General features: G+C 41.9%; 1 protein-coding gene across 2 annotated transcripts in view; it reads left to right on the top strand.

Annotated features, from left to right (window-relative positions):
• LOC136676494 (protein mono-ADP-ribosyltransferase PARP8-like) overlaps positions 1–18829 on the top strand; it is a 74213-nt gene that overhangs the window by 18948 nt on the left and 36436 nt on the right. For both annotated transcript variants that reach the window (XM_066653568.1, XM_066653567.1), the window contains exons 3-6: positions 5139–5176; positions 7825–7914; positions 11236–11306; positions 11449–11517. In XM_066653568.1, the coding sequence (XP_066509665.1) occupies positions 5139–5176; positions 7825–7914; positions 11236–11306; positions 11449–11517 (268 nt within the window). The remainder of the gene's footprint in view (positions 1–5138; positions 5177–7824; positions 7915–11235; positions 11307–11448; positions 11518–18829) is intronic.

The following is an 18829-nucleotide window of genomic DNA, read 5'->3' as shown; positions in this document are numbered from 1 at the left end:
ACAATCAAACCAAAGCCAAGTCAAAAAGAGACATTTAACACAAGTGTGAGCCAGTCGTCAGAGTCCTCTGCTGGGATTAGTATACTTAACGGGATTGTGTATGTGTTTACTTGGAGGAAGTTTTACCAGATATTCCTCCACTGCTGCATGTGTTTCCCCAGTAAAATACCTAAGCGCTTTCTCTCTAATGTTTATGTAGCATATTTATTTCATGTATGAGCCGTAATCCCCTAATGTGTGGATATCTAGTTTCTGTATGAGGAAATTCACCAGACTGTTTCAGCCCTCGGGTTTTATCTAAATAATTTAAGGCTTATTCATTTACTTAAACCGACATGTTTCAACATCGGGTAATGGTGCCTGTAGTTTTCTCAAATTAATTCTGTATATTAATGCATTTTCAGCTATATTTATCTATGTATTTAGTAGGGCTAGCCCCGAATACTCGGCTGTTCCGGTACTTGTTCATTGGTTATGTATTCAGTTTTTAATTCTGAGAGTACTCGTTTTTTTTTGGGATAAGTCTGGCTATCGATAAAGCCACCACTCCATCTATATTCGGGTGTGATATACAGTGGTGTAAAAACACCGGGCTCCACCCGTATTCAGCCTCATCAACATTAAAGTCCAGAATGAAGCCTAAAACAGCCCAACACCCAACAACAATCTACTTAAAACGAAGCGTGGCAAAGCTACAGTTAACTTTCTCAGCTTTACACCTCGAATTAGACCAGACCACTTCCACAAAGCTCTGGTTAACTCCTGTACTCTGTGCCATTAGCCACACAGTGTATGTGCGAGTTGGGGAGCGAGTTAGTTGGAGCTACAGCACAGATTCTGGTTCTAAAGCAGGCATCGGACGCAGATTTTCGGAATAACACACCCCCCCACAACACACACATACACACAGAATATTTGAATGTTCACTGAATTAGAAGTTTAAGAGTTAACAAGCGCTAATTTTAGCAGAAATGCTATGTCAGTTGTGTGTTTATGTGTGTTCATGTAGCCTGTGTGTCGACTCTGAGGTTTACTAGTAACTTCATTATTGGCCTGAAATGCACCAAAAAATGCTTAGAATTATTTGTTTGTTTTTTTAAGTTTAATTTTTTGACATTTGGTCCATGGCAGCTCTCTCATCAAGCACAATCAATATCATAACCCCATAAAAACATCAAACACCTCTCTCTGAGGTCCCCAGAAAACTGGCCTAATTTGCTTCTGGTCAATTAAGCCAGCCTGTGTTCAATTAGTTCCAACATGAGTTTGGGCTCCTTGGGGTGGCTTGGGTGCAGGGGGCTGTGGTGGTGGGGCAGGGCACGTCGCTGTTTGCTCTTCTCCACTGAAGGAAATTCACAAGCAGCTAGTGATCAAAGAGTGGAGGTGCTAGAGCCATGCAGTCATTCATTTGTGTTTTAGCTCCTTATATCCGGTAGATTTGATTTTAGCAACAGCGACACATATGTTATGTAAGGCCAGTGTGCATTTTTCCAGCCCCGCCCCCTTTTCTGACATTGAGTCTTGCTTGTGTCAGCGGCCTTAAAGATGGAGATTTGGCAGGAGACTTCTGAGGTTTTAAAACCTGTGAAAGTGGGTTCCTGGACATCTGGAGGTCTTAGCTTTGGCTCATGGACCATGGCTGTTCTGCTGTGTGTATTAACCCTGATCAGACAACATGAAGTCTCAAAGCTGTCGTTTGTCAAACAGAAACCTGAAAATGAACAGTGCGAAGAATGACGCAGCACAGAAGTTCTCAGCTCTTCCCAGATGTTGCTTTGAATAACGATAGCTGTGAGTGTCTCCATCCTGTAGAAAACCTCAAGAGCTCTCAGGGGGTTTGAGTTTTAACAGCTGACTTTCTCTTTTATAGTTAGTCATCTAATACCTCAGCCTGCATCTCTCACTTCTCATTTCACACAGATTGATTTATGTTTTCAGGTTCTATGAACTAGAGCATGTTTAGAAAACAAAAGCAAAACACACACCATAAAGAAACATGGAAAATGAAAAATACATCACGTCAAAAATAATATTAATGTGCATTACAATTCTACACTGAAGGGGGAGCACACATCAGTTTGACATCAGTTTCCAGACTTCATCGTATATTAAAGGCATTAAACGTGACGTTTTAAAGACAAGAAAATGCTTGAAGACCTACTTTTCTACACGATAGTCGATGTATTCTTGCAATGACTCTGTCCATTTCAGCGCAAAGCAACACAAGCCGGAACACGTATCCGGGAAGTGCTCCCGACACAGCGGATGAATACATTTGTATGATTCAACTGTGCAAAGGCGGTTAAAAAGAAGAAGAGAAGCAGTGTTACTTTATTAATACCCTTGGGGATATTGATTCTCTGCCTTTAACTCATCTGTGGTTGTGAACAAACAAACACACACAGGGAAGTAATTTTTAGCAGCACACACACACACACACAGCCGGAGCAACGGGTCACCAGACATGACACCTGGGGAACTGTTTGGGGGTTTGGTGCTTAGCTCAATGGCACTTTAGCTGTGACTTATTCCAGTTAGTCCTGGGATTTGAACAGGTGACCCTCCTGTTTCATGCTTTAGCCTCCGCAAATGCCTTTTCATGAACAATAAGAGAGACAAAACCATTATGAAGGACATCTGTGACATTGTGATGCTCCACTGCTCTGTAATGGGCTGAAAAGAGCCTCTGTCATTGCTACTCTGGGTTCCGCATTGCAGAATCTGCACTATGTACATTTTGGGGGAGGGTAGGAAACACCCCTACCCCCCTACCCTCTTTTTTTACTTAAAGAAACACTAATATTTTTTACTTCAAAATCATTGTGATGCTCCAAGGCATTGTAATGGGGAGAAAAGAGCCTTTGTCATTGCTACTCTGGGCTCAGCACTGCGGACACTGCGCTATGTAACTTTTGGAAGAGGGTAGGAAATCAGTCCACCTTGATTTCAGGACAATGATGTAAAAGTTAATTACACTCAGCAACTGTAGGGGGAGCCCAGGAGCAAAAAATACAACAACGTACCTAGTGTTTCTTCAAAGAGGTTTATAAGCATTCTGCCATTTCTAGCTTTTAAAACAAGTAAAAGTACTTTAAAAACCCTTATAATTACAGCTCATGCAGTTGTTTACGAATGAGTAATAGCCTACTTTTTTAGACATTGTAGATGTGCTTTTAAAGAGGATGGTATTTGAAGCATATAATTTATAATTATTAGTGTAGCTGAATCTCTAATAACAAAGGCTGTCTGTAAACATGATAGTGACTTTTATGAATGCTATTTACACCATTTATTCTCATTAGTCATATTAGCCTATAATTATTAACCGGTGAGATTTTTACAATAAATATAAGGAGAGGACTCGTCTTTAATGCTTCTTTTGGAAACTCCCTGCCTTTCCCTTTAACCAGCTCATTATAAGCCTGAATATAAATCCATTTGTTAGTTTCAGCGCCGCTTCTGATACGGCGTTTCCTACCCATCATTCAGACACAATAGAGCTCAGACTGTCTTCTCCAGTTGATGAGTCTATTTGCTCTTCCCAAATTACTGTCTTAAAACATAATGGTTCTTTTCGAAGCACACTGACCTAGGGTAATTATACAAACGTAGACATCCGCTTTTCCAAAACGTTTAGCCTGAGTTATTCACAACAACAGTGGCAGGCTCTTAAAAATCGGAGGGAATCTTAATTAGCGCACCTCTAATAGACCAACCATGGGATTTTACTTCCAAAAATTAGCATTCAGTCGTCGGTGGTGGAAACTCGTCTTTGCCCTAGCGTTTACTCGATCAAACCACTAATGGACACTTAGTTTGATTAGTTTTTTAAAAGCTTTAAAGATGTCTAGAGTGTGCCTTTGAGTGACCCTCTAAGCTCTGGAAGTTTAGTGGTTCTGACATGTTTACATCTCATTTACATGAGCCACTTGTCTGTTTATGTGTAGATTGATATGTTCCACATTTCTGTTTGCGTTTGATTTTTTTGTTTTATGAAAACTGACCCCACCAAGGAGTAATAAGTCACTTTCAGAAACTGTGCAGTCATGCTACAGAAAGGGGAAGTTATTAAAGTCTCATGAAGAAGTTCTTCTTGCTCGTGGTTGTCTTGTTTGTCGCCTCAGGGCCTTTCTTTGCGTGTAGTGTATTGTATTATATAAACTTTAATAGTCTATACAAGGCCCAGTCACATTCCAAACTGTCTGCATCAGGTATTCAGTAATTATTAAAGATTAACTCTTTCTTTAGACTCAAAATAGAGTCAAGTTCAGAACATGTTTTTGTTTCATTGTATATTGTATTTATCAAAACGCTGTTGTCATGTGGACGGAAGAAAACAGATATTTTTGGAAATGCTGACATCACACAGCGTGCCTGACTCTGGCTGAAGCTCAAATACCTCCTCACTCCCTCCGTAGTGAAGTACAGAAGTCATTTAACTACAGTGTAAATGCTGCTAGCACTAGATTTCAGACTCCCACATATAAATAAATATAAATGATGCTGTATTAGAATGATATAATGCACTGTTAAGATCTAGATTCAGTCGTTTCATGACTTGAGTAGTGCACTACGTAGGGAGGATGGAGTAATTTGGGACTAACACCTGTGTGTGTATGTGTGTGTGTGTGTACACAGATTTTTCGTTCTCATATGAATTTGCCTCTTGCACTGTCACTTTTTAGCAGTGACAGTTCGTTCCTAATTATAACACACATTGAAAATATGCAAACTCCTGCTGCCCCGGGTACAAAGGATGAAAGGATGTCTGTTGAGACACTTGGCTGATTTTATTGTCGATGCATTAAAGCAGCGTCAGTGATGACCTGCGCTGTGTCCGGCAGAATCAGTGATGAGTTCATTTTCATTACAATAAAACTACAGAGGTTTATTTGTAAAGTGCCAAAGAACATCTGAATGTATTAAGTTGCATTCATTAATATCATAATGTCGTTATGCTGTGGTTAATAACCTGTTCAGTCAGTGGTTAATGAATAGCTCTGATCTGATTGGCCTTCCTACCTTACGTCAGTTTATGATATCCACAGAACAAAACCTTCTGTCTCCATTGTTGTCATCATTGAAAAATGTTTTTAAAAATACCTGCATGTGTAATTGTTTCTTCTCTCTTTCCTCAGGGTGTCCTACTCTGTGCATGTCTCTGATGATTACCCAGGTGCAGTAAACGTTTCTACTCTACATTTTATTAAGTCACTAATGATGCTCACAGTCTGTTACATTTGCAGTACAGTAAAATGTTCAAGTTTTTAAACCAAGACCAAATTTTAAACAAGATATTTGCTATTTTTTATATTTTTGCGATATTGTAATATTTGAAATGCTGGAAATGAAAGCTGTTGTTTTAATATTGTGAACATGTCTCGTTGTGTGGACAGATAAATAGGTCCAAAATGACTTGGAATAGAAGAATACTCCATTTGCGTGTTGTTGGAATTTTTCCTCCCTTTTTGCACCGTCCAGCTCTCACTGATTTTTTCGTCGACCACCGATTCAAGGTTAATTTGAACCTCTTCAATAAACCGGGGTGTAATTTTACGAGCTGCCGTCGTGAGTCGGATAAAAACAAACGTGATCTCTGCTGCAGCTGGAGATTTTACAGATGGAAAGTTGGTGCTGGATGTCTGCATTTTGTTGTGTAAACAATTCTCTTTGGCCAATCAGCACACAGCAAATTCTCCAGTGTTAAATCAACACTATTAGTGTTAACTTAACACTGTGAGTGTTAAATTATTACACTAACAGTGCTAATTTAACACTGGTGAATTTGTTGTGCACAGGTTTTATGGTTTTACGGTTACGGTTTAGTCCCTACTTGGTTCGCTCGGAACAAAGAGTGAGCAAGGACTCAAAAAACAACAAAAAACAGGGTCCAGGAACCAAATTAACCGAATGGAAAAGCAAAAATCTGAGTAGAGTTAAGTCGAGAAGAATAGTATACGTACCATGTAGTGGAAAAGCATCATTCGTGTATTATACTCCCCTTTGTCATCGTTTATTGATGTGTTAGTCACGATAGATCACGTCCCAGCCTCAGTGATGTGAAAGGAAATGAATGCTACATTAATGATCTGCATTCTGCTCTTCTTTTTGATGTGATACAAGCTAATACAACCTTTATAGATCATAGAAAATGGAACCTATGTGGATGTTTTGCTGACCAGTGTGGCAGGAAGCTGGAGTCATTTATTCAGTGTTTAATGCGCTCAGCCAACTATAATCGTCCTGAGCAGAACTCTGCTGCAGGACATATCCTGTTAAAGGACAGATGACCCACTGCTCCACAATGAGGGAGCACTTTAGAGCTGCTCTTACCAAGAGGCAGTCCAAAATAGTCTTTAATTTACTGCTTAACTCCCCTCCCACCTCTGAGCAAAGTGGAGAACTGTGGATATCTTTATTACAGCTTATATGTGTGGTCGGTTATCTTTATTGCAGCCTGGTGTTGATTGGTTTTACTGAAATGTGCTGTGGCTTACAGTGGGTCATCATTCATAAGGCAACGTGAAACCTACATACAACCTGCATGACTTTTATTTAAAAAATTGTGAGTTGTCATAAAAGTGCTTTAGTCAGCTGCAGCTTAGAAAGTGTTAGAAAGGTGTTAAAAGCCAGTTGAGATGATGATGCAGGCATATGTCAGTCGTCATTAAAGGCTTATGTAGGTGTTGCTTATAATAATAAGCCTGTGGACAGCTGCTCATCCAACATTTTTGCGATGAAAAGTACAAATCCAGAGCCCCATTTGCGGCAACAACAGCATGTACTCTTTTGGATCAAGGTATACACAGTTGGACAATTTCTGTCTGAATTTGAAAGCGTTCAGCCATTGAGGCATTGCTCAAAACTGATGCTGGATGATTAGTTCTGCACCACAAACACCACTCCAGCTCATCTCAGAAGTGTTGAGAGAACACAGTTCCACTGCTCCACAGCCCAATCACTGTATCACATGTATATGGGGTATGATAAAAAAGATTGCCAGCCTTTTGTTGCTCAGTCTCTGCAGCTCTGAGCTCTGAATTTGTAACTCTTTGTATTCCCCGAGACAAACAGTTTGTTTGAGATTTACTTAAAGGGAGCTTCTCTTCCAAAGAAAGATTTAGAAAAGGCTTTAGAGCCGAAGGCCAAAGTGTCTTCGCGGTGTGAGGATGACCCTGATACTCCGATCCACACACATCCGCGAAGAACAAGAGCTTTTTCTCCCAACCACAGGCCACAGGAAGCAGATTCTCACTCAGCCCTGTGAGCTGGGCTTAATCCACAGCCCAGTAGCAGACAGTCAGCTTTGCATAAGAATGTGGACTTTCCTGTCTTGGATTTGGACATTATTCACAAAGTCAGCACAGTGTGCAGATATATGCCTGGAAAAGGGGATTGGTCAGAAACCCATCCTAGAATTGTGTTTACTATCATTTGGCATCTTGATAGTTAGTTCAACAGGAAAATCTCCTTGCGTCAATATGGAACTTTCCTTAAAAGGTTTAATGCCTGTTAATGTCTAGAGATTTTATTCCCACTGCTTTTGGGGGATGATTTTTACTAAGATAACTTTATCTTATGCAGTCAGTGTCATTGATGTAGAGCACTAAACGGCGTGTGACGCTGTGTGAATGTACGAGAGAGTGAGCGAGTTAGAAGCCAGGTTCGTGAAGTGTTTTGCATCCTGAAAGGAGAAAATGTGCCTCACTCAGTTCGTTTTATAGCATTAAGAGCTACAAACCTAAGTCAAGTGTGTTATAGAAAGATAAATTACACTTTTTTACTTGTTTTCAATCCATTAATTTGTGTTTTTCTTTCTTGCAGACAACACCTATGTCTCTAACTCAGAGAACGATGATGAGGTATTAGTCACGAGAGATCCCATTCCAGTGATTTTCCACAGAATAGCAACAGGTAAAGCCTCTGTGTTGTGATAGACTTGAATACATCAGATTCACCCAGATGTTACGCTGGAATTGTAAAACTGACGTTACAATACAAACCCGTGAAAACATAAAGACTGGATTCACATCTATTTACTCAACGTTAAATTTACCCAAATTTAAAATTAACCCAAAAAATTAACCCAAATTAAAATGCACTTGTTAATATGTATTCAAAATATTAAAATCGCTCTGTATATCGCACAATATCTGTGTATTTGCAGAGCTATCACATAGAAATACTGTTTTGCTAATGTTTAGTTCAATAAATATACCCATTACAATGTGCAGAATTGTTTCCCCTGTGGGGGATGCATGTAATTACTTTTTCCAGCATAAAGCGGGTATGATTAAACTGGATCTGGACATCCCCGTGTGCTGTTTAGAGTACATTTTATTTACGTTTATATAACCCCTGTTGGATATTGCAGTATATCAAGTTCACTGATGTCCGTAGTTCCAGCCCGAGGCCTGTTCCAGAGCATCTCATTTCATGCTTTTCTGAGGAGATTATAAAAGTTAGTTGTGTATTTTAGTAACAGTGTATTTTAGGTGATATTTGTACATTGTCTGGCCTTATAGGTAACCCATAGTAGGTCTTGCTGCATGTACAGATTTGTGTGCTTACATAGTATAAATACAAAATTATGCAATAGGCAAATGTACATGCTCACTCGTTTAATGCTGGTTTTCCACCCTTAACACAGCTCCACAGATACAATTAAATTTGACATTTCCCTGCGCTCATGTTTCACAGCTAATGAGCATGTGTCCAGAAATGGCATGGATTGACGGCCTGTCAGTCACCAGCCAGACTTTCCACTTTTGCAGCGTTGACTTCTCTATAAAACAAGAGTTCCACTAGTTCAGAGGCTCAGTTTCATTTTATGTTGTTTGTCAGCATAGCCATTGTCAAGACAAAATATATTCCCTCAGCACTGCCATTTTTACTTGTTGTGATTATAGACTCTGGTTGTGACAAATATAGAGTGGGTGCTAGACTGTGAGAATTATTAGCGGTAGAGCTAGCCAGAGATAGTGGGACAGTGGGAACAGCACAGTAGTTAGATCCCCAGGCTCCAGACAGCCTGAAGCTTCAACTCTCTGTAGGGGTAGTGGGCAAGAAATGAGCCCGTACCTGGAGTTTAGGGAATAAGATGAGGATGAGTTAGCACATAGCCACTGCCTACTGCCTTTGATACAGCCACATAGTCGCTGCTGTTAAAAAAAAAAACAAAAAAAAAAAACTGGAGTGTGGCTAATTGATCACCTTCACGTTTAAGGTGGTAGTAACTTCAGGCTCCTGCAGATGATGGTGCACAAGGATGATTGGGCTATGAATACTTGTGGGGTGTGTGATGGGAATTGAGAAGAGGTGGTACAGTGCAGTGAATGTCTCGTGTGGCATACGGTCATAAGAGTTGCTGCTGTGGCAAAAATCCCAGTCTACAGGAAATTCTCATAGAATTGTGGCCTAAAGGCGAAACTGACGGAAAGGGCCCACTGACTCTTCACTTTCAGGCAAGAACTGCTCCTAGAAGTCAACACAGGTCCTTAACAAACAATATCTGAAAGAACATACCACAGAGAACTGCAAACCATCTGCACATGGAGAATAGTGCAAGCGAGAGACCTCTGCTCACAAAGTTGCCTGGTTACAGTGGGTGACAAGACACAAAATTTGGACTGTTCTTGACTGGAAATGTGTTATCTGCTCAGATTAATTTAGTTTCTGTCTGTGTGTGAAAGATGCTAGACATCGTATTCATTGTAGACCTCATTGAGGACTGTGGGCAAGGTGTGGTCAAGCTGGAGGAGGCTCTGCGATGTCCTGGTGGTGTTATAATTATGCGGAAAATGGGTTTTTGATTGAGGTGACAGTGTATTTGAACCCCAGTCCCTACACTGAGCTGCCGAATCACCAGGTTTCCCTTTTTGTTCATCATCATACAAAGGCTGACCCTGTATTCCAAGATGATAATGCTCAAGTCCAAATGTGACTGATGAGCATGTTGAACATCATCTGGACGGGGTCGCAAAATCCTCCAAATTGTAACTAATTGAAATCAGTTGGACTACCCGAAACAGCGAGTAAATCACCAGGGAAGGCGTCCATGAAATCTGGCCGAACTGCTCAATACTTTAATGCAAGCGAGATGTCCCTTACATCCAGAAACTTGTCCAGTCCAAGCCAAATGGAATCACAGTTGGTATTTGTGCTCATGGTGGTATGACATGCTATTAGTTATGTTTCTTACATTAATAGGGAGTTTGTCCCCATTTGCTGCAGTAACAGCTTTTCATTTTGGAAGGCTTTACACTGATATTACACTGATTAGATTACTTTGGCTTACAGCCATGTAAATATTATGCTTTAACATGTCTCAAATGTGCCATCACTCCAGAGAATGTACTTACAATCCTCCAAAGCTCTTATTACAGTAGGGAACTTTTGAGGGAACCTGGAGGATTTGTTAGTTAGCTGCTCATTAACTTGTCCATACTTCTCCATACTGTGAGTGCTGTCCTTTGTTCTCAGCTGCAATTACTGAAGGAATTGGTTTATAACTGGTTTAAATTTTGCCTCTTCATTTAACCCATCTGTGGCAGCGAACACATACAAAGACACACACACACTAGGGGCAGTATACCCTCACACACCCAGAGCAGCGGGTAGTCATCTCAGCAGCTGGGGAGCAGTTGTGGGTTAGGTGCTTTGATCAAGGCAGCTCAGCTGTGGATGTTGTGGGATGAGACAGTGATATTCTTTCATTGCCCCTATGTTCAATGGGTCAAGTCAAAGGGATCAAACCAGTGACCACCTGGTCCAAGCCTGCTTCTCTAAATGCAGGTTAAAAGATGTGTTTGGGCAAGAGGGCTACAATCACAGGTTCCATTATTTTCAGATACAGCAGAAGCAGTGAACCCAGTGATCCTGGACTGGACTGTTCAAAGGGTCGAATGTGGAAAAGTACCCAGTGTTAATAATGTATCTGGTTAACACGCCTTAACTATGATAGCCCTAGTTTTTACATATTTCTAGACATTTAGCCGTCGCAATACGGCCCATTACAAATGCAAGTCTAATATGTTATCCACATCATGCCGATGCACGCATTCATCAGCCGCAGCGCTCCAAGCCTGTGGAATTTCTTCAATTATGTTTAATGCCGCAATTGCCTGTGACGGGCTGACGGATATGTCAGATATGTGCCAGAGAATATTCCAGCCTAAATTAGATCACCGCCTCATTGTGTTGAGATTATCATCATCGGTTTCTCATTTTCTACAGAGATAAGGATCAATAATGACGCCACCAGCTGTCTTTCCATCAAGTCGAAGCTTCAGATCGACAAAAACCCGGTAAGAGAGATGCAGCAGATTGGAGTCCTTTTTTTATTTCCATTCACATGAATTTCACATGCCTTAATAAATTGTCTGGTGAATAATACAAGTGCAGACAAATGTCCTCGAAATAAAATGACTTTTTATTCATATCTTGCAGTGCCATTATGCCATAGAGGAGGACTCGGAGGGAGATAATGACTCTGAAGAGTTCTACTATGGTGGTCAGGCAAGTGCAGATGAACTTCACTGGGATATTTAGAGTCTAATTGGAAATATGTCTGGAAATGAGATTTTCCAGCACCTAGACTGTTTTCTTCTTAAAGGTCAAGGATGAACCATTAGAGACAAATCCAATGAACCTGGTAGCTCTTGACTGAGAGGGTGAGTGAGAGTCAGGTGAACGAAGACTAATGATAGGTTAGTCGTCCTTGTAACCTGTGGTATGACTTTAAAAATTGTGAACTTTAGCCCATACGAGAGTGCGTATTTATGCAGGAACTTAACAAAGTGAAAGGGAGAATGAATTTCAGAATGCTTTCCTTAGCCAAGGACACTTTGAATTTCATGCTAGATTTCCCTGATGCACTAAACGGCTGGTATAAAAGAACTTGTGGCTTACTATTTCTCGATAAGTCTATTGGCCCATTCATCAGGCGAGGTGAGAGGAGGTTTCAGTCATATGAATGAATGTCTGCTAAGCGACTCCCTCCTAAATGACTCATGCGCCGGCTCATTGGAGAAGATCCATTATGGTAAAGCTGCAAAGAGTGAACTGGATTTGCCCCTAGTGGGCCGGACATGCGGTGGGCTTTTGTGACTTATTAGCAGACTGTCGTTTGGATGGAGATGCGTGCCCTAATGCCCTCAGAGGCTGTGAATGCACACTGGCACTCACTCACAGTAATGTGGCTTCATTTATAGCTCTGACATCCTCTGGGCTTCCGAGGGTGTTCAATCACTGAAGCTGCGTCATCTACAGGCCTCGCTCCAGGGCCTCGGGGGGTGGTGAGGAGAAGGTGCTTTAGGGTGAGACATGGACGTCAACTCATCATGTATACTTTAGGAGATGCGAACCATGTTTGTGTGGGTAAACAAAGAATCAGTGCCAGTCCCTCAGGGTGTGTTGGGACATCTTCACCAAATACCTCAGCTCTATTATTTACACCATCTCCACCAAGTCAGTCAGCTTCAGAAAAAACAGCACGCTACAGCCCCCACTCTGGCTTGGATCACTCTGCTCAGCAGTTGCTGGACTTTAAAAAAAAAAAGTGTCTTTATTGCAGGACAGACACCTGGCAAGGCTTTCTTTATTTTATAAGAGTCTAACGACAGAGTTGACCTGGAGGTCCAGTGATCAGTCCCTCTGGATGCTCCAGGTTCTTCGTTACAGTTTTGAAAAACACGTTGGTAGGTGTGTGTGTGTGTGTGTGAGTGACTGTGTGAGTGTGTGAAACTGTCCACAGGTGTGAGTGTGTGAGTGACTAGGTGACTGTGTGTGAAACTATCCACAGGTGTGAGTGTGTGACTGACTGTGTGAGTGTGTGAATGACTGGGTGAGTGTGTGAAACTGTCAACAGGTGTGAGTGTGTGAATGACTGGGTGAGTGTGTGAAACTGTTCCCAGGGGTGAGTGTGTGAGTGACTGGGTGAATGTGTGAAACTGTCCACAGGTGTGAGTGTGTGAATGACTGGGTGAGTGTGTGAAACTGTCCACAGGTGTGAGTGTGTGAATGACTGGGTGAGTGTGTGAAACTGTCCACAGGTGTGTGAGTGACTGGGTGAGTGTGTGAAACTGTCCACAGGTGTGAGTGTGTGTGTGACTGGGTGAGTGTGTGAAACTGTCCACAGGTGTGAGTGACTGGGTGAGTGTGTGAAACTGTCCACAGGTGTGAGTGTGTGAGTGACTGGGTGAGTGTGTGAAACTGTCCACAGGTGTGTGAGTGACTGGGTGAGTGTGTGAAACTGTCCACAGGTGTGTGAGTGACTGGGTGAGTGTGTGAAACTGTCCACAGGTGTGTGAGTGACTGGGTCAGTGTGTGAAACTGTCCACAGGTGTGAGTGTGTGAGTGACTGGGTGAGTGTGTGAAACTGTCCACAGGTGTGAGTGTGTGACTGACTGTGTGAGTGTGTGAAACTGCACACAAGTGTGAGTGTGTGACTGACTGTGTGAGTGTGTGAAACTGTACACAAGTGTGAGTGACTGGGTGAGTGTGTGAAACTGTCCACAGGTGTGAATGTGTGAGTGACTGGGTGAGTGTGTGAAACTGTCCACAGGTGTGAGTGTGTGAGTGACTGGGTGAGTGTGTGAGGAACAGTGTGACTGGGTGAAATTGTCCACAGTTGTGAATGTGAGAGTTACTGGGTGAAACTATCCACAGGTGTGAGTGTGTGAGTGACTGGGTGAGTGTGTGACACTTTCCACAGGTGTGAGTGTGTGAGGAACAGTGTGACTGGGTGAAATTGTCCACAGGTGTGAGTTACTGGGTGATCATGTAATTAATGTCCACAGTTTTTGACCCTCCATGACCTTGATTAAAATGTAGTGCTAACAGAAATTGGATGAATGAATGAATGGATGGATGGATGAATGAGTTCGGCCCATATGTGTTATTCTGTTAAGGACACTCCCACATTGCTCTCACAAATGTTAGTGCCCTTCTTAAACAAGAAGTCTCTTGTCTTTAACTTGATCTCACCCAGAAAATTTGAGAGAGAGAAAATCTTTCAGAATACAGAGAATATTAGGTTCTTAGTGTTTGTTCCCTATAGCGTCCTCCATGATATTTGTGACATACACACATTTAGCTTCACATGCCCTGTACTCCACAGTTTCCAGTTTATAATCAAACCAGTCAGGTTTGATTAAAGTACAAGTAATCTAAGGTTATTAGTCATTCTAAAAAATTTTAGTCATTTTAAGGTATTTCACCATCTTGAAATAAGTACTTTTTTTACACCGTCCTCCTCATTTCAGGGCACCACACCAGACAAATAGACACCCACCTCCTGAAGCCTGTGTCTGATCTGTTGGACAGAAAACCGAGGACTTTTCTTTACCATATTAAAGATTCTTCTGTCCTCAGCAGTGGAGATGTTTGGCCGTGTTAGTCCCTTAGTGATTAATGAGCTCACCAGTGCTTTCTCTCCTCTTAATAGTATCCCTCACAGTTGATTTTGGTAATCCCAAGGTTTGACTGATGACTCTGAAAGTTTTAATCTTGTTTATTGAGCCTCATAATTGTTTCATTGACTTTCAGTGGCACGATCTTGTCCTCATGTTGAACAATGGCAACTACAGGTTTCAAAAGTGTTTAAAAACTTCTAACCAAGCCTAGGTACCTCACGCCTGCCCTAATGAAGCAATGGAGTAATCATAAACTCTTGTGAAGCCAGATGTCACAAACATTAAGATGCCTTTGAAATCAGGGGCATTGTGGACCGATTGGACCGAATCAAAGAACAGACAAGACAGACAGACAAACATGGACTGAATCAAAGACCTGACAAGATAGACAGGCAAACATGGACCGAATCAAAGACCCAACAAGACAGACAGGCAAACATGGACCGAATCAAAGACCCGACAAGACAGACAGGCAAACATGGACCGAATCAAAGACCCGACAAGACAGACAGGCAAACATGGACCGAATCAAAGACCCGACAAGACAGACAGGCAAACATGGACCGAATCAAAGACCCGACAAGACAGACAGGCAAACGTGGACCGAATCAAAGACCCGACAAGACAGACAGGCAAACATGGACCGAATCAAAGACCCGACAAGACAGACAGGCAAACGTGGACCGAATCAAAGACCCGACAAGACAGACAGGCAAACGTGGACCGAATCAAAGACCCGACAAGACAGACAGGCAAACGTGGACCGAATCAAAGACCCGACAAGACAGACAGGCAAACGTGGACCGAATCAAAGACCCGACAAGACAGACAGGCAAACGTGGACCGAATCAAAGACCCGACAAGACAGACAGGCAAATATGGACCGAATCATAGACCCGACAAGACAGACAGGCAAACATGGACCGAATCAAAGACCCGACAATACAGACAGGCAAACATGGACCGAATCATAGAACCGACAAGACAGACAAGCAAACGTGGACCGAATCTAAGAACCGACAAGACAGACAGGCAAACGTGGACCGAATCAAAGACCCGACAAGACAGACAGGCAAACATGGACCGAATCAAAGACCCAACAAGACAGACAGGCAAACATGGACCGAATCAAAGACCCGACAAGACAGACAGGCAAACATGGACCGAATCAAAGACCCGACAAGACAGACAGGCAAACATGGACCGAATCAAAGACCCGACAAGACAGACAGGCAAACATGGACCGAATCAAAGACCCGACAAGACAGACAGGCAAACGTGGACCGAATCAAAGACCCGACAAGACAGACAGGCAAACGTGGACCGAATCAAAGACCCGACAAGACAGACAGGCAAACGTGGACCGAATCAAAGACCCGACAAGACAGACAGGCAAACGTGGACCGAATCAAAGACCCGACAAGACAGACAGGCAAACGTGGACCGAATCAAAGACCCGACAAGACAGACAGGCAAATATGGACCGAATCATAGACCCGACAAGACAGACAGGCAAACATGGACCGAATCAAAGACCCGACAATACAGACAGGCAAACATGGACCGAATCATAGAACCGACAAGACAGACAAGCAAACGTGGACCGAATCTAAGAACCGACAAGACAGACAGGCAAACATGGACCGAATCATAGACCCGACAAGACAGACAGGCAAACATGGACTGAATCATAGACCCGACAAGACAGACAGGCAAACATGTACCGAATCAAAGAACCGACAAGACAGACAGGCAAACGTGGAATGTCCAACACAAGGAAGAGAGACGAGGGAACAAAGGCAGGACTAGGGCGGAGACATGAACAATAACAAACAGTGAGCACATGGCAGGGACAACAGACAAGACAGAACAAGGGCGTGACAGCTTGGGTTTGAAAATGTGATTTTGTCCCATACATTATGGAGGGCACTTTATATTCCATTCCCCATTCACATTCAGGTGGGCTCGGGGTTGGCCAGTCTATTGCGTACACCGGCAGCTTCTTTGTTTGATTTTTTACTTGTTTTTTTCGTATTTTATTGTATGGTCTGTGTAATTTTTTAGAAAGGGCATCTTGACAGCTTCAAGTTTGGCAGCAATTCACGCATCTCCTCTGAAATCAGTCACAAGATGGACTCCTGAGGGTTAAGTACTGATTGTGTGATGGAGCGGTCTGAGCTGCCAGGTCTTGTAGGGATGTTAGAAGTCCCATAAATGTTTAAAATATGAATCTGAATATATGTCAGTTATCTTTTATTCCTAAGAGTAGGGCTTCTTTTATGAATCAGTTTCATTTTAAAGAAAAATGTTTCTCTTCCTTTTTCATTGGACATTTTAGATGCAACGAATGGTTAGATTTCTATCATACATCCAGTGTAAGACCAAGCTGATAAACAACAAAGACAGGTACTATCTTTTTGCTCATTTTGACCTCAAGTGTCTAAAGAACCTGTTCTCTTTTATCAGGTAGGTATGAATCTGGGCTGTTTTCATCCTGTGATGGCATCTGATGATGACTTCATTTGATAACCGCAGAGAGGTTTGTCTGTGATGAAGACAGACGTAGTTCAGAAGCTAAAGTGTAGCTAAAGAGCTAAGCTCAGTGATTAGTAACTCAAATACATATTAAAGTACTAAACAGGGCCAGATTATTAACTTAAAGGCAAGGTGAGTTTATTTATAGAGCACTTTTCATACACAAAGGCAGCTCAAATTGCTTTACAGATTATTTTTGTGACAGTAGTAAAACAGAAGTTAGATAAAAGTAAAATTCAGAAGAACGTAGAATAAAAACTCAGTTTCTCACTTTCTGTAACTGCTTCATCCAGTTCAGGGCCCTGAGAACAATTTTACACATTCACACAGTCACACACACACATAGTCACTCATCCCCAAGACAACTGTGGACAGTTTCACACTTCTAATCCACCTCTCAACATGTTTGTTTGGACTGTGGGCAGAGAAGAGAGCACCTGGAGGAATGCATGTAGACACAGGAAGGACACAATATAAAAACGATTCAGTGAAATTTGCATAAAACCTTGATTAATGAGCATTGAACTAATAATGAATAAATATTAATATAATAAACTGAAGTATAAAGTAAGGGTGAAAAGTATAGTAAGGTGCTGCTGGGTGCAGTGGCTGAGTGTGTGTGAAATGAGAACAGACATGTGCTTTTAAAAATGGCTACAGTCTGCATATCTATCTGCTTCTGTGTGTTTATTCTGGCTGACCACAATGTAGCAGCTAAAACCTGCCTCACTGCGTTCAGTTCTTTTTCCAGGAACTCTTAACAGGTCATATTGACCGGAGATGGCGACTAGGGCTGTGTTTTTCAACATGTAGGTGACATAATAATGACCTAGACCCTTTATTTATTTGTATAGTAGTGTTTTGAAGTCTATTCTGAGCCAGTGTAAGGACCTGGGTTGTGGAGTGGTGTGCATAGGTCTGATTATCTTGGTTAATATTCTGGCGGCACTGTTGTGAATGAGCTGTAGCTATCTAATCGAATAAAAGGCCGGTACTGGAAAAGGATAGTGACAGATGGGGAAAAGCGAACAAAGTAGTTATGGCATAAAGGTCTGTTTTGATCACGCTTTTTGGGAGAAATGTCTAACTGTGGTTTTTCTAAGCAGTATTGTGACTTTGAATTTGTTTTGTTTTTTCTTTCTGTAAATCTAGATCCAGACCTGTTTTTAGACTGACATCTTCACGAGCACTGAGAGTTTGTTTATGATGCCAGAAGGCCTGTTAGTCATGGTTGTAATCTCAGTGTGTTATCAGGTTAAATTAAATAAATCTACACCTTTATTCTGTATCCTGTGATACAAATTGCAGCTCTTGTGATTTGAAAATTAAGCTGCTATTTTAAACTGCTAAAATAGATCTGTTTTCATGCAATCTGACAAGGTTTAAAGATATAATTCAGGATTTTTCACAGTTAATTCCCAACGTCCCAAATTCTTTTATAGTATTTCTGAAGCTTATGCAGTCAGCTGTTCAATATTGTCTCTGTGCACAGAAAGACCTGCCTCCAGGGTGTGTTTCAGCCTCACGTCCAATGTTTCCGGGTAGGCTCCGGACCCACCGCGACCCTGAACTGGATAAGGGTTACAGACAATTAATGAATGAATGAATAATTAACCTGTTTTTGTTACTGTGCCTTTAAGTCTGATATATGTAAATGATCTGTATTCTGACTGGATCAACTCGATCATTACATTAATATATATTCTGTCTGTGAAGAGTGTGGTGTGTTCTCCCTGTGTCTGTGTGGGTTTCCTCCGGGTGACTGTCGGTGAGGAGTGTGGTGTGTTCTCCCTGTGTCTGCGTGGGTTTCCTCCGGGTGACTGTCTATGAGGAGTGTGGTGTGTTCTCCCTGTGTCTGCATGGGTTTCCTCCGGGTGACT

The sequence above is a fragment of the Hoplias malabaricus genome, chromosome X2 (genome assembly GCF_029633855.1).
Source record: "Hoplias malabaricus isolate fHopMal1 chromosome X2, fHopMal1.hap1, whole genome shotgun sequence".
NCBI classification, from domain to species: Eukaryota; Metazoa; Chordata; class Actinopteri; order Characiformes; family Erythrinidae; genus Hoplias; species Hoplias malabaricus.
The sequence above is the reverse complement of the archived record's forward strand: the minus strand, read 5'-3'. Positions and strand labels throughout refer to the sequence as shown.